We start from the raw sequence: 16,990 nt of genomic DNA on the forward strand, positions 1-16,990 counted from the left end.
TGTGAGCTGAGGAGAGGTAGTTGGGCAATTGTTACTGACAGAAAGGAGCCAAGCCCTTTGTGTGTGTGTGTGTGTGTGTGTGTGTGTGTGTGTGTGTGTGTTTTCACCTTTCTTGACCCTGTTAGCTGTCATGTCTGTAAAATGGGTAGAATGAATAAAATCACTGCTGGGGTTCTTACCAACCATTCCATGTTATGTGGCATGATTTCCTTGGACTTCATACTCTGATTATGAGTGGAGAGTTCATTGGCCTACAGCAAGCTCATTGCCTGTGCCCCATGCCAAGCCAAGCCAAGCCAAGCCAAGCCAAGCCAAGCCAATTCTTTGGCTTTGGGAATTGATGTTAGAAGAAAGATTTTATTTGACTGGCCTGAAGGTGTGATTGGCCTTTAGAAAGAGCTGTTGGAGTGCTTTTGTTTCTTCTGCCCCCTAGTCTCCCCCAGCTTTTCATTTTGAAATAATTTTAGATTTATGGAAGAGTTGTAAAGATAGTTCAGAGAGTTCCTATTAAATACCCTTTTCCTACCTCCCCTTGCTGGTAACATCTTATGTAACCACAGTAACCACAGTATAGGGATGAATACTAAGAAATTAACGTTGGTTAATTTTTTTTTTTTTTTACATTGGTTAATTTTTCAGCAATGTCCTTTTTCTCTTATGGGGTCTGATCCAGGATACCACCTTGCCTATATTTTTTGTACCTCCTTAGTTTCCTCCTTTAATCTGTAACCATTTCTTGGGTCTCCTTGTCTTTCATGACCTGCACACATTTGAGGAGTACTGGTCAGGGGATTTGTGGAATGTTCCTTAACTTAGATCTGTCTGATATTTTCGCATGATTATCCTAGGATATGAGTTTGGGGGAAAGTGAAGTGTCCTTGTCCTCACATGCTCACATCAAACATGAAGGCACATGATACCTACATTACTGTTGGCGATGTTCACCTTGATCACTGAAGGGGGTATCTGATGGGTTTCTCCACTGTAAGGTTACTATTTTTCTCTTTCTATACTTGATTGTATCCTTTTCATGTGACTCCATATAATTTTAAATACAATTATTGTATCTTTTATTTTTTATTTTTTTAATGTTTTTAATGTTAATTTATTTTTGAGAGAGTGAGACAGACCGCGAGCAGGGGAGGGGAAGAGAGAGAGGGAGACACAGAATCCGAAGCAGGATCCAGGCTCTGAGCTGTCAGCACAGAGCCTGATGTGGGGCTCGAGCCTATGAACCATGAGATCATGACCTGAGCTGAAGTTGGATGCTTAACCGACTGAACCACCCAGGTGCCCATCATTGTATCTTTTAAACATCAGTTTCATAGATGGATACTTTTACACCCCGTAAAATTTGCTGATGGTAAGTGATTTCTAAAAAATTTAGAGAGTTGTGTAACCATCACCACCATCCAGATTTTGGATATTTCCATTACCCCAGAAAGTAGCCTGTTTACTGTCAATCTGTGTTTCCATCCCAGCTCTAGGCAATCCCCTATCTGCTCTCCGTCTCCATCAATTTGTGTTTCCTGGACATTTCATCTAGATGGAATGATACAATATGTGGTCTTTTGTGTCTGGCTTCTTTTACTTAATGTTTTTGAGGTTCATCCAAATTGTAGCATGTATTAGGTTCCCAGGAATAGAATTGGTGGTTCATGTGATAAGCGTATGTTTAACTTTAAGAAACTGTCAAATTATTTGACCAAGTGGCCTTACCATTATACATTCCCATCCGCATTATGTGACAGTTTCAATTTCTCCACATCTTGTCACCACTTATTATTGCTTGTCTTTTTGATTATAGCCATTTTTATGGTAGGTCAAAAGTAGCATTTCATTGTGGTTTTCATTTTCATTTTCCTAATGGCTAATGATGTTGAGTATCTTTCCCCTGATTGTTAACCATTTGTCTTCTTTGAAGAAGTGTCTATTCAGATCATCAGTCCGTTCTTTCTTATTTATTTATTTATTTATTTATTTATTTACTCACTTACTTAACTTACAAGGCAAGTTCTGCTTTCAGACTTTCAAACATGTTAAGGTTAAACTTGCAACGGGTTTTTCCTTTCTACAGTGATCAGTTTTTAGTGTTGATGTACCAGACCTTAATGATGGTTGATAGAAGAACTTAATGCACATTGAGAGAATGACCAAAAGGAGCCAAGAAAGATAGCTGGGAACAGCAGACATTGTGTCTCACATGTTTCCAGAAAAAAAAAATGGGGGAGGGGGGAAAGCCACTGAGAGTCGTTATTCCATATGGCACTGAAACAAACATTCAACTCGGTTAGGTAAGAGTTACCTATCCCTGAACATAAAGGCATCTGATTCTAAGTAGCTTTAGGAATTCAATGTTTTCCTTGTACTCTCTAGCAAATGGCCACCGATCTGAAGTCCTAAACCAAATGCAAGTGTTCTCAGCAAATAATTTCCTTGGTTGTCACTGATCAAGGCTACTCTGCATGTTCCGAGAGACTTAAATGATCCCTGAAACTGTAGTGTTTCATGTGTCCATTTTTAATTGGTTGTTTTCTTTTTGTTGAATTATAACTGTTCTTTATATAGTCTGGATATGTCTTTTTTTTTTTTTTATCAGAAATGTGATTCGTAAACACTTCCCTACAGTTTCCTTTGAAGTACAAAAGTGAATTTCGATGAAATCAGATTTGTCAATTGATTGTGCTTCTGGTATTGAATTTAAGAACTCTCTGGCTCCTTCAGAACTCTGTGACGATTTTCTTTATTATTTTCTTCTGAAAGCTTTATAGTTTTAAAGTTTATTTATTTATTTTGAGAGAGAGAGAGAGAGAGAGAGAGAGAATGAGTGAGCAGGGGAGGGACAGAGAGACAGGGCGAAAATCCCAAGCAAGCTCTGTGCTGACATGGGGCTCGATCCCACAAAATGTGAGATCATGACCTGAGCTGAAACCGAGTTGGATGCTTAACCAACTGAGCCACGCAGGCACCCCTGAAGCTGTATAGTTTTAACTTATATTTATGCCTAGATCCATCTTGAATTAATTTTTGTGATATGAGGTAAGCGTCCAACTTAATTTTTAAAAATACCTAGTACATTAAAAACATTAATAGGCTTTTTTTTAAGAGCAGTTTTAGGTTTACAGGAAAATTGAGAAAGTACAGAGTTCTCCCATATCCCCCACCCTCCTCCACACACACACACACACACACACACACACTTCCTCTATTATTAACATATTGTGATGCATTGGTTACAATTCATAAGCTAATATTGGTGCACCTATTAGTTGGCTAGACTGCCATAACCAAATACCACAGACTGGGTGGCTCAAACAATACAAAGTAATTTTCTCACAGTTCTTGAGGCTGGAAGTCCAAGATCAAGGTGTTGGCAGGTTTGGTTTCTTCTGAAGCCTCCCTCCTTAGCTTGTAGGTGGCCATTTCCTTGCTGTGTCCTCACACGGTCATTCCTCTATGTGTGCACATCTCTCTGCGTGTCCAAATTTCCTCTTCTTATAAAGACACCGGTCAAATTGGATGAGAGCTCACTCAAAAGACCTTGCTTTAACTTTAAGAGGTAATGACCTCTTTAAAAAAATTTTTTTAATGTTTTTATTTGTTTTTGAAGGAGAGAGAGACAGAGCATGAGTGGGGAAGAGCAGAGAGAGAGGGAGACACAGAATTCAAAGCAGGCTCCAGGCTCTGAGCTGTCAGCATAGAGCCCAGTGCGGGGCTCGAACTCATGAACTGTGAGATCATGACCTGAGCTGAAGTTGGATGCTTAACTGACCAAGGCACCCAGGTGCCCCAACTTCATTATCTCGTAAAGTCTGTGTCTCCAGATACAGTCACATTCTGAGGTACTCGGGGTTGGGCTTCAATGTAAGAGACGCCGTTCAGTCCATAAGAATACGTTATTATTAACTAAAGCCCATAGTTTACATTAGTGTTCATTCCTTATGTTGTATATTCTATGGGTTTTGACAAATGCAGAAGGACGTTTCTCTATCCTTGTAGCGTCGTACAAGCGTCATTGCCCTGAAAACCCCCATGCTCCCCCTATTCATTGCTCCCTTCCCACAGCCTCTTAACAACCACTGATCTTTTTGCTGCCTTCATAGTGTTGCCTTTTCCAGAATGGCATATAACTGGTGTAATTGTACAGTATGTAGACTTTTTCAGATTGGGACTTTTCCTTAAGTAATATGCCTTAAGGTTTCCCCATGTCTTTTTTTTTTTTTTTTTTTTTTTTTTGCTTGATAGCTTATTTCTTTTCGGCATGGAATCATATTCCATTATCTGGATGTGCCATAGTTTATTTGTCCATTCACATATTGAAGGATATCTTGGTTGCTTCCAGTTTTTGGCCATTATGAATATAGGTGCCATGAAGTTCATGTGCAGGTTCTCAACTCCTTCAGATAAATATCAAGGGGCACAATTGAAGGATCGTATGGAACAAGTTCTGTTTGCTTTTGTAAAACCACCAAACTCATCCAGGGTTGCTGTACCATTTTGCATTCCCACCAGCAACGAATGAGAGTTCCCATTGCTTCACATCCTTAGCAGCATTTGGTGTTGACCGTGTTTTGGGTTTTGGCCATTCTGGTAGGTGTGCAGTGATATCTCATTGTTTTAATTTGCATTTGCCTGATGACATACGATGTGGAGCATCTTTTGATATCCTTACCTGCCATATGTAATAGCTTTGTTGATGAGGTGTCTATTAAGATTTTTGGCTCACTTTTAAATCACGTTGTTTGTTTTCTTATTGTTGAGTTTTAAAAGCTCTTCATATATTTTGGATAACAGTCCTTTATCAGACAATGTGCCTTTTTGCAAATATTTTTTCCCAGTTTGTGCCTTGTCTTTTCATTCTTTTGACATCGTCTTTCACATGTCAAAAATTTGAGCAGCAAATTTTATTTTATTTTTTTAAATAAGTGCACTATTTATTTTTGAGAGAGGGAGAGTGAGAGTGGGAGAGGGGCAGAGAGAGAGTGAGACAGAGGATCTGAAGCAGACTCAGCACTGACACTAGAGAGCCTGATGTGGGGCTCGAACTCACAAACCATGAGATCATGACCTGGGCTGAAATCAAGAGTCGGATGCTTAACCAATGGAGCCACCCCGGTGCCCCAGCAAATTTTAATTTTAATGAAATTCAGCTTGCCAGTTTTTTCTCTCCTGGATCATGCCTTTCGTGTTGTATGTAAAAAATATGTTACAAAACCCAAGGTCATCTGGATATTCTCTTGTGTATTTTCTAGGAGTTTTGTAGTTTTGCATTTTACATTTATGCTGTGATTCATTTTAAGTTAAAAATTTTGAAGTATTTAAGGTGTGTGTGTAGATTGTTTTTTTTTTTTCCATGTGGATATCCAGTTGTCCGGTGTCACTTATTGAGACTGTCCTTTCTTCACTGACTTTACTTTGCTCCTTTGTCAAAGATCAGTTGACTATATTTGTGTGGGTCTAATTCTGGACTGGCTGTTGTGTTCCAGCTTCTTCTTCCTGTTTTTTTTTTTGTTGTTTGTTTGTTTTTTTTGTTCTTGGCTTATTGACATCCAGTCATACCACCACAATTTGTTGAAAAGACTGTCTTCTCATTGGAAAAGGGCAACATCGTTGAAATTAAAAGTATAAGAATTTATTTCTTGACTCATTTCTGTTCCATTGATACACATGCCTGTCCTTACACCTGTATCCCACTGACTTGATTGCCTTGATTTTATAAGAAACCTTGAAATTGGGTAGTGTAAAATCTCCAACTTTGCTCTTTTTCAAAACTGGGTTGCTTATTGTAGAGACTTTGCATTTCGTGTCAGTTTCAGTATCAGCTTGCCAATGTCCACAAAAATGCCTGCTGGGATTTTGATAGGACTGGTGTCGAACTTACAGATCAGTTTGGGAAGAACTGCCATCTTAACAGTATTGAGTCATCCAATCCATGAACATGGTATTTCTCCACTTATTACCTTTTCTTTAATTTCCCTTAACCATGTTTTGTAGTTTTTCAGTATTCAAGGCTTATGTTCCTTTTATTAAATATATCCCTAAATATTGACTCTTTTTTTTTTTAATGTTTTTATTTTTGAGACAGAGAGAGACAGAGCATGAGCAGGGGAGGGGAAGAGAGAGAGGGAGACACAGAATCCGAAGCAGGCTCCAGGCTCTGAGCTGTCAGCACAGAGCCCAACGCGGGGCTCAAACTCACAGACCGTGAGATCATGAGCCGAAGTCGGACGCTCAACCGACTGAGCCACCCAGGTGCCCCTTGACTCTTTTTTATTTTTATTATTTTTATTTATTTGAAAAATTTTTTTAAAATGTTTATTTTTGAGATAGAGAGAGACAGAGCATGAACAGGGGAGGGTCAGAGAGAGAGGGAGACACAGAATCTGAAGCAGGCTCCGGGCTCTGAGCTGTCAGCACAGAGCCCGTTGCGGGGCTCGAACTCACAGACCGTGAGATCGTGACCTGAGCTGAAGTCGGAGGCTCAACTGACTGAGCCACCCAGGCGCCCCAATATTGACTCTTTTTTTTTAAATTGTTTTTACATTTATTTATTTTTGAGAGACAGAGAGAGACAGAGCACAAGTGGCGAGAGGCAGAGAGAGAATGAGACACAGAATCCGAAGCAGGCTCCAGGCTCTGAGCTGTCAGCACAGAGCCCGACGTGGGGTTCGAACTCACGAACTGTGAGATCATGACCTGAGCCGAAGTCAGACGCCCAACCGACTGAGCCACCCAGGCAACCCTTGACTCTTTTTTTTTTTTTTTTTTAAAGGAATTGTATCTTTATGTAATTTTAATGTTTCTCAGCTTTGGAAGACTACCATTTGGGGAATGTTGTTCTCCTCAATATAAAAGTTGGCAACTGCAGAATTCCAACCTAAGTTTGTACTGTCATTTCAGGAACATTGAGGGTGAAATTCAAATACTTTATACTTAACCATCCCAAGTGAATTGGGTGGTGTTGATCACTGGCCTCAGATTACTTCTTCATTCATTTTTGGCACAAAATCAACTGTTCAGCTCACCATTCTTTTGGATGACAGTTTTGCTGAGGCTCAGCTGGGTGGGATGGGTGGTATAGGTGGCTCTGCTCCGTGGGACTGGCTAGATGTTTGCTGGGACCACAAGGGTGCCCAGGCCATGTTTCTGTTATGGTGGCAGGCTAGTCCAGTTGTGTTCTTAGAGTGAGTAGCAGGGATCTGAGAAAGAATAGTAGAGGGGCACTGGACCCCATGAAGCCAGGCCCCATTTTTGATGGGAGGTGCTTCAGAATCACATGTAATGTGATGTGGATATAGGAAGGGGAATAATTGTGCTCATTTTTTGCAAGCAGTTCACTACAGTAGCATGTATCCCTGCAACTCAGTCTGGCTGATCAGAATCGGAGTCAGTTTTTTCGCTTGGGAAATTACCCACCATCTGATTCTTGACAGGGACAAAAACTTCTTCCAATAGGAGCTGAATATGCTCCATACTTCTTTTCCTGGGTTTTCGTGCATCTAGGGTGCAGGCATCTGTACGTTTGGAAGTAAGACAGGTGATGTAATAGGCTCTGTGTAGCATTGATTTTCTGGTTAGGGTGACAACGCAGGTGAACTTGCAAGGCCAAGGCCAAGTTCCTTTTGCAGAAACAGCAACTGTGCTGGTATTGGTGCTGGTTGCAGTGAAGTTCAGTTCAGGGTGGAAAGGTGGGAAGGGTGCCAACTGTGGCCCCTCTTGCTCTGCTATAGCAAGGTCACTGATGTTGTAGGGGAGGCAGGACTTAGGGTAAATGCACATTGTCTTTTTTTTTTTTAATCTTTATTTTTAAGAGAGAGAGAGAGAGAGCAAGCAGGGGAGGAATAGAGAGAGAGGGAGACACAGAATCCGAAGCAAGCTCCAGGCTCTGAGCTGTCAGCACAGAGCCTGACTCGGGGCTCAAACTCACAGACCATGAGATCATGACCTGAGCTGAAGTCGGATGCTTAACCGACTGAGCCACCCAGGTGCCCCTAAATGTACTCTGTCTTAATTGGATATGATGACTGCTTGTTAGAGTTACTGAAACAAGTCCATGCCCTAGAGATGTGTTGGGTGGGTCTCCCAGCCCATATCCCTTGGGTTCATGGAAAACCTTGATGTCCAGATGCCCCTCATTGGCTTCCAGTGTCTCTGTGAACTCTGCACAGTGCGGGCAGCATCTGAGGGTCTTGGGTGCATGAATGGCACATGCACCTGCGTTTGCTTTTCATTTTGGTACAATAGTCTGGGGGCTGCACTCCTCGTGATCAATAACGTGGGCTGGTCAGTCGGCTGGAGAACTGGTGGTTTGGGATGATCTGCTCTTTTGTCTTAGTGATGTGAGCTCTTCTAGGTGGTACCAGTGACCCAGCTGTGTGGGAGTCGCGCAGGGTCCTGGCAGCTTGGTGCAAGCCTGGGACGGCGCCTGTCTCTTCCTTTCCCTGCAGGAAGCCTGTGTGGTGATGGCCCGGGTGCATGCTACCTGCTTCCCGTCTTTGACACCGTGTTTGTTAGGAGGACTTACCGCCGCCAGGGCTTGGGCACAGCCATGCTGCAGGACTTCTGTGAGACGTTCCGTGAGGACGAGGCTCTGGGCGTCAGTTGGCCGATTTCTCCCGCCATGTTCAAAGGTAAACCCGCTTTGTGTCAGGCGGAAACGTATGGGCAACGGTGATGGATAACACGTGAGTTCTAGGTGGTTCCGGGGAGGCAGGTTCCTTGACACTCTCTGCGTGTGGGTTTTCTCTTCCTCCTGAGAAATCTCCCATTGCTTCAGCACAGATGAGACTTTATGCTGTGGCACTGGGGGGTCGGGGGGAGCCTTTCCCAGCCCTAGAAATAACTGGATTTAGAAATAATAAAAAACATGGCGTCAGAGAGAAGCAGAATCCAGAGAAGTGCACCTGCTGGGCGCCTAGAGGGCCTTTGTGGTTTCACTTGATGCTTAGAGCCCATGACTTAGTCCTTTCAGCCAGACGCTGAAAGGGAGCCCAGGAGCTTTGTCTGGGAGGGCAGCTGGAGTGCAAAGGCAAGCTCTGACTGCACTGAGCCCCCAAGTACCTCGTAGCTCTTGCTGCAGAAGACAGTCCCCTTCTTCCATTCTTACCCTACTGAGTCCCTGTACTGGTCAAGGTTCTCCAGAGAAACAGAACCAATAGGGTATACACACACACACACACACACACACACACACACACACACACGAGAGAGAGAGATTTATTATAAGGAATTGGCTCACATGGTGTGGAGACTGAGACTCCCAAGATCTGCAGTTAGCAAGCTGGAGACTCAGGACAGCCAATGGTGTCATAACGGTGCAAATTCTGCCAGGCTCCAGACCCAAGAAAAGCCAACAAAAAGTTTTTGGGTCAAATCCAAAGGCAGCAAAAGACCCATGTCCCAGCTCACCAGACAGGCAGGAGTTCCCTCTTACTTGTGGGAGGGTCAGCCTTTTCCCTCTATATTCAGGCCTTCAACTGATTGGATGAGGCCCACCCACATGAGGGAAGGCAATCTGCTTTACTCAGTCTGTTGATTCAAATGTTCATCTCATCCCAAACACCTTCACGGACACACCCCGAATAATGTCTGACCAAATATCTGGGCACCCCCTGGCTCAGTCAAGTTGACACTTAAAATGAGCTATCACAATCCCTTTTCACATTCTGGAAGAGAAATCCTTATATGTATATTTTTTTCAGAGGAAATGAAACAAACCCTGGTGTTAAACATTACGTTCCAAGTACGTAAGGGGGGCAGGTTCTGGTGAGCATCTCTCTAGGTTCCCCACACCCCTGCTGTGAAGTACACCCCTTCCACCCTGGGTACTGTTTCACTTCTTGTCATACAGATGTTTTGGGGCCCTTAGTACTGAGTTTCCAGTACCGTTATTGTGTGGGGAGATCAAGAGATAAGAGAGAAAACGTAGGGAAGGTAAGGAAAGTTCTGTTGCTCTAAAGTCCTAAGAAAAGCAGGTGAAAACATATTTTCAAGTAGGTTTAGTCATTTCTTTATATTTCCAAACTCGTGGTCTATAATTAAACTCTGAAGAGCCTTGAATTTCTGCAAAGAGCATTCCAGGATTCCTGTACTGTGTTGCTCACTTTGAGGTGTTGCAAAGTTCCAGAACCACATGCCTGTCCTCTCTCTCTCCTAATTTTTGCGTCAGCTCGGAGACCTTGGTTTGAGTGCATTGGCCTCTCAATGTGGCCACCTCAGGTTTCCCTAGGGAAGTATCAGTCTCCACGGAGGGGGGAGGGTGCCCCAGAGCCAGCACTGCAGGTACCCTTGCAGGGTCTTGTGGATCCCTGCTCTCCTTTTTCTTTCTTTCTTTTTTTAAATGTTTATTTATTTTTGAGAGATGGAGAATGCGAGTGGGGGAGGGGCAGAGAGAGAGAGGGAGACACAGAGTCCGAAGCAGGCTCCAGGCTGAGTTGTCAGCGCAGATCCTGACGCGGGGCTCAAGCCCACAAACTCTGAGATCATGACCTGAGCTGAAGTTGGATGCCTAACCGACTGAGTCACCCAGGCACCCCCCTGCTTTTCCCTTTTCTATATCTCTGCCCCATAGAGAAAGAAAATAAGAACGTGCTGATTCTGAAGCACGCGTCGTGTCTTGGGGGTTTGAGCTGCCCAGCTGAGGATGTTGGGGCCTCAGGCTTTTACGTCACCCCTGACTGTACCTGGGCATGTATGTGAACAGGTAGAACGTGGAGAAAGAAGCAGCTGGAGGTTCAGGACTGGGTTCAGGTGTGTGCCACCTGCACACTTTACTGACTGGCTTTTTTTTTTTTTTAATGTTTTTATTTTTGGGAGACAGAGAGACAGTGAACGAGTGGGGGAGGGGCAGAGAGAGAGGGAGACAGAATCTGAAGCAGGCTCCAGGCTCCGAGCTGTCAGCACAGAGCCCGACGCGGGGCTCAAACTCACGGACCGTGAGATCATGACCTGAGCTGAAGTCAGACACTTAATTGACTGAGCCACCCAGGCGCCCCATGACCGGTAGGATTCCTTCTTGCATTCAAAGGACAGGCCAGAGCCCTATGCTTTAAAGCCCTCTTGCAGCTGCGTTTCTCTCTGTGGTGTGAGGAGTCTTGGGCCCAAGAGTATCGTCCTTCCTGGGTCCAGACCACTCCTTCTAAGCTGACTTACCAGGACCCCTGGATTCCTGCCAGTGGCGTGAGGGCCCGAGTGGACTCCATCCTTGGGTCTGCACGTAAGGGTGGACCATGCCACCAGTTTGCATATCTTTAGACCCTAGGGACAGGCGTTGGTGGGATGTGGGTGGAGTGTGGGCGTGGTGTTCACATTTGCGTTCACAGGCCCCTTGCTGTGTACGTGTGTGGGGCTGGGGTAGAAGGAGAAGCGGGTGGGCCGTCTGTCGGGGGGTGGGGGCAGCTCCCTCAGTATTGCCACATTCTGGTGCAAAACTCCAAGGAGTCCAAGAATTCTAAATTTGAAACTGGCTTTCCCTGTTGTTATGAAGTTATATTTGTCAAGATAGGAGAGCAGAACATTCTATCTAGCACTCTGCTAGTTTGGCTTACACTTTCCGAATACTTAGTTTCACCCTCTGGAGGTTTCCATCTGTGCTGTTGCCCCGGCTGGGACGTATTAGGGGAGGGCCCGACGGGGTCCCCATGGGCACCTGCGGGACCAGGAGCAGCTACTCATTTGGCTGGGCTTGGGGCAATGCCCGGAGAAAATTCTCACCCTGTGAATGAGGACATAGAAGTCTTTGAGCCTTGAGGTGACTGGAATCAAGGCATCTGCAGAGGATGAGCTGCAAGTTCTGTGGGAGAGGAGGGCTGGGGAGGTTCAGGGTAAGGAGGGACAGTGCCCGAGGAGAGGACAGTGTTGGGGGGGGGATGTTAAGGGCTGAATTGGGTCCCCCGAAGTCTTATGTTGAAAGCTTACCCTCCATGTGACTATACGTGGAGGTGGGGCCTTTAAAGAGGCAATTAGAATTTAATGAGGTCATAGGAGTGGGGCCCTGATCCAATAGATTTTTAAGAAGTGGTTCTTATTTATAAAAGAGGAGCCTGGGACACGGATGGGTGCAGAGGGAAGGTCATGCGATGCCACTGTGGGAAGGCAGCCATCTGCAAGCCTTTGCCCATGCCTGGCCGTGGGACTTCCTGCCCCCACCACGTGAGACAGTGGAAGTCTGTTGTTGGAGCCTCCCAATGTGTGGTTCTTTGTTATGGTGGCCCCAGCTAAGATAGGTTGGGTGAAAGCGGGAGCATGAGGGGTGACAGCTGAGGAGGCCAAACACTGGTGCCCCTGGAGCAGAAACAGAGCAGAGCCAGGGTGGGGCGGGGCCTTGGCTGGAACCGGAAGTGCCCGCCCCTGAGACGCAGAGGGGGCCGGCCTTCCTGGCTCACTCTTGCACATCCTCAGTGTGCAGGAAGTTCCTGTTGGCCCATCCGGAGGAGCGGGGTCGCCTGTGGGAGGTGGAGCCCCCAGGAGCCTGGGGCCAGCGAGGCAGCATCTGGCTGAAGGTTCAACTGCAACAGTCAAGACTTCCAGACTGTGAGTCACATTGAACAAAGTGCCCTTTGAAGCACAGGTTAATGCATACGGATGGAGTCAGGCCCGGGCAGGTGTTATGTTTATTGTTGCAAGAACAGAGGAGGGAGTGAGACCAGGGTGGTGCCTTCTTGTTTATTTCTTGTTTAAAATGTTTATTTATTTTGAGAGAGAGAGAGAGAGGGAGGGAGAGAATCCCAAGCAGGCTGCGCACTATCAGCTCAGAGCCCAGTGTGGGACTTGATCTCACTAATGGTGGGATCAGGACCTGAGCTGATACCGAGTCAGACGCTCAACCGCCTGAGCTACCCAGGCGCCTCCGGGGTCGTGGCTTTTTGTCCTTGGTGTACCTTCCTTTCCCGAATGAACCACATCTTCTGGACTTTGATGAAGATCTCCCCCAATTTAACTAAATCAGAAGCTCCCTGGGACAGAGTGGCTCCCTGTTTATAACTCGAAGGGATCACTGAAACCCAGAAGAGGTCTAATGTGTGCACCTGGTTAAAAATTGGAAGGCCACACAAGGGTTTACCTTGAAGAGCAAGGCTTCCATGCACCCCCTCCTTCCCTTGGGGGAGATGGCAGGCATACGTAAGTGGTAGCATTGCAGAGACAGCGTTCTGCAAATGAGTACTTTGTCCCCGCCCTTTTTATTGGCAGCATAGTAAGCTGCTGTATGGAGGTGTTTTTTTGGGCAGTCCCTGTTACAGACAGGCATTGTCTTCAGTTTGAGGTTGTTATAGCACCACGGTGTGTTTGCCGGCGGGGTTTTGATGGAGGGTGTTTTCAAGCAATGAGAACGGGCAGAGGGTCCCAAGGGGAGATGGGGTGGGAAGACCAGATTCACTTGTGTCTGGTTCCCCAAGTTGCTTTTTGACAGTGTGCCTTCCTCCTCTCCCACGTCGGGGATGGATTGCACTCCGGGATGGATTGCACATTGCTGTTGGTTCTCAGCTCAGTGCTCAGGGAGAGGGCCTTGGAGGGCAGGGCTGAATCCCGGCAAACCCTTTCAGGCTGCAGGTGCTGTGTGTGGGTGGGAGGCTCAGGAGGGCCTAACAGTTTTAAGTTTCACCCGCCAAAGTGAAAGCACTGGCTTTCCTTCCCCGCCCCCGGGGAAGAAAGCTCCTGTCAACATCAAATGCCATTTCCCAGGCTGTAGGTAGCTCATTAGGCCTCCGTGGGCTTTCCACGTGGGTAACTGATTTACGTTAGGTCGTGACAGGGAAGAGCGTCTTGGAGTTTATTGATGATAACAGTGATAGGTTTTGCTTTTATGGTGCCTTTCAGCTAGAAGGCTTAATGGAGCTCTGCAGATATTAATGGGGTGACCAGGCACCTGGGAAGGAGGCCATGGTAGGGCTGTGACTGTGATCCTAATGAGGCGGTTAAGTGACTTGCCCTGTGGCATCCACAGTTAGAAATGAAAGGGGAGCTTGCCCGGATCCCCATGCACTAAGCTGACCAGCCGCGTGGGTTTATCAAGAAACGTCACAAATGAGCCTGCAGCTCCCACGTGGACTTGGCCTTTGTGTCTTGGATGTTGCAGCTCCTTGGCTGGGAATGAAGGAAAAAAAAAAGTGTTGCATATCAGAATGTGGAAATAATGTGGAAATTGCACAGGCTGGAGGGGGGTAAGCAGTGGGAGAACGTGTTCGCATAATTGGGGAGACTGCTTTCCTCGGAGGAGAATTCCGCTGGGGTTATTTCAAGAGCTGAGAGTTGGTGTGGTCTGGTCACAGGAAACTGAGCTGGAAGTCAGATGCCAGACCTGTCACTTTAACTCACTGTGAGATTTGCCAACTCTCTCTTTAAAACAGCAAATGAGGGAACTTGCACGGGGAATGTTCCAGAAGCATGCTTTGAGTCCTTTGAAGGAAGAAGGGTCATCGTTATGATCAGGATATAATTAGATAATTAAAACTATATAATTAAAAAAATGCTAAATTATGATCTTTTCACTCCCTGTATAAATCATGGCTAGTTCCCGGTTTCACCCACAACTTCTGTGTCCCCCCAGGGCCAGCAGTCAGGATTTTAATTCAGTCAGGAAGGTTTTCAGCCAGCCAGCTTCATCTTGTAACAATTTTGTCAGCATTGACATTTCAGGTTTTTTCCAGGTTGGTGAGTGGGGGGCTGCAAATGCAATCACAGATTAGCCCAGATGCTCTGCATTTTCTCAGTTTACAGTCTGTCTGCCTTCATGGAAATCTGTGTTAGCCCATTAGGTTTTCCCACAGGTCACCCCACAGTGCAGGTTCTGGAATCTTCTTTTGCCTGGAAATGTCACACAGCCATTTAATTTAATTTTAGTTTTTAACCAGCCCGTTATTCTTAGAGTTGCTTTCTTGAATTGTTCTGCTTTTCAAGTTCTATCTTTTGTTTCTTTATTTCTGGCTGTTATTTTGGAGGGCTCCTACAGTTTCATGTGCTGTAGCAGTAGAACTGTAAGCAAGAAGCCCGGGGGAGCCAATTGTTTTTTACATTCTAAGTAAGGCATGGACGTTTTACAATGTTCCAAAGGGAAATTAACTTGTGCTCCTTTCCAGGGTTTCAAAATCTATTTTTTGAAGCAGCGTCATTTATGGACGAGGTCTTTTAAAGTTTGCACGATCTTGCCTGTTGATAACATCTGTGGCTTATAATGGCCCTGAAAATATTTACAGCGTTTTCAGAACTTTTGAGAGAAGGAGTTTGTGGGAATTTTTTTTTTTTTCTTCCTACACTCAGTTACATATGAAGCCTTTGAAACTTGACCAATAGGATCATAATTCTGTCTGGTGTGACTTCTCAGTTAGCTTGCACATGCCTTAAGTTTCTTTACTGGAGGAGATGAAATTGAATCCTCTGGCAGTTGAGTGTTCTTTTACAAAAATGTGGCTGGAGGCAGGAAATAATTGCACACAGCTTTAAAAATCATTGTTTTCATTGTTTAGGTTATAGCGTTGCTTTCTTCCCAGGTGAGTTTTTAATAGATTCAATTGTTATCCACAGGGAAAAGAATTTTATTTACATTTAATTTTTTAATTTTTTTATGTTTTTATTTTATTTTTGAGAAAGAGACAGTGTGAATGGGGGAGGGGCAGAGAGAGAGGGAGACACAGAATCTGAAGCAGGCTCCAGGCTCTGAGCTGTCGGCACAGAGCCCAACGTGGGGCTCGAACTCACGGACTGTGAAATCATGACCTGAGCTGAAGTCAGATGCTCAACGGATTGAGCCGCTACATTTAATTTTTAAAGCTACGGTGTATGTATATAAAAAGATGTGAATGAACTCTGAGCTGGGGGGGGGGGGGGGGGGGGGGGCGGGCAGGGTCCTTTTTCTAAAAATCTGATGCTTGCAGCTCTGAGCTTGTCTCAGCTTTTTTGGGGGAGTTGGACATGACATAGTGCGGTAGTTACAGCAATTTGGCGGTGTGAGCTATGGTGGGAAGTGCATAGCAGTACCATCATCCTGGATGGGTTTTTCCTAATGCTGCTCTTTGAAAGGTTGTGTGGCTCCCTCTAGCGGCCATTGTCACCTACTGCGTCCCATATAGTAGTAACTCCTGGATGGTAACTTACTGTGACCTACCTGTGTGGTTGCTTCTCGGATTCTTATCCTCGTGCTTCCAAATTAGAGCATTCATTTTTTTTTTTAACATTTATTTATTTTTGAGACAGGGAGACACAGAGCATGAACGGAGAGGGTCAGAGAGAGGGAGACACAGAATCTGAAACAGGCTCCAGGCTCTGAGCTCTCAGCACAGAGCCCGACGTGGGGCTCAAACTCACGGACCGCGAGATCATGACCCAAGCTGAAGCTGGGCGCTCAACTGACTGAGCCACCCAGGCGCCCCTAGAGCATTCATTTTTAAAAATTATTGAACTGTTATTGGTTAGGAATAAAATACAAGTAAACATTTGATAGTTACCAAGCACGCTTTGTCTGTAACGCATAAAAAGATAGTTTCACACATCAGGAAGTGTAGAATATACTGAATTGTCTGCTTCATTCTCTGATTCACTCATTCATTCATGCATTCTCATTCATTCATTCACTCATTCATTCATTCACTAGATTACTCTAATGGAGGATCTCCCAGTGCCAGGCCACTGGTTGAGGTGATAAGGATATAGTAGTGAATAAGGCTGAGTCTCTGAACTCATTTATGAGCTTACTTTTGCAAAGAGAAGTACATGAGGAATCATTACTGCATTATATAGAAACTCCCAAGGGAGCCCTGAAGTACTCTGGTGTTTTTCACTGCTTAGGATTCAATTTTGCCAAACCAAAGTTGGCTAATTTATAAAGTCTGTAAATAAAATTTACCTGTATAGGTAACGTTTCAATAATGTATTTATTTTTATTTGAAAAAATGTGTTTCTTGCATTTTCAGCTCAACTGGAAAACTATTTTCTTCCTAAAGCATCTGTTTATAAACTACGCACCCCTCCTTCCCCCCCCCCATCCCCCCCCTCCCCC

General features: G+C 45.0%; 1 protein-coding gene across 1 annotated transcript in view; it reads left to right on the forward strand.

Annotated features, from left to right (window-relative positions):
* LOC125910254 (protein FAM169B-like) overlaps positions 1 to 16,990 on the forward strand; it is a 90,901-nt gene that overhangs the window by 68,397 nt on the left and 5,514 nt on the right. The window contains exons 6-7 of the mRNA XM_049614036.1: positions 8,448 to 8,630; positions 12,400 to 12,531. Of these exons, the coding sequence (XP_049469993.1) occupies positions 8,448 to 8,630; positions 12,400 to 12,531 (315 nt within the window). The remainder of the gene's footprint in view (positions 1 to 8,447; positions 8,631 to 12,399; positions 12,532 to 16,990) is intronic.

The sequence above is a fragment of the Panthera uncia genome (genome assembly GCF_023721935.1).
Source record: "Panthera uncia isolate 11264 chromosome B3 unlocalized genomic scaffold, Puncia_PCG_1.0 HiC_scaffold_1, whole genome shotgun sequence".
In the NCBI taxonomy this organism is placed as follows: Eukaryota; Metazoa; Chordata; class Mammalia; order Carnivora; family Felidae; genus Panthera; species Panthera uncia.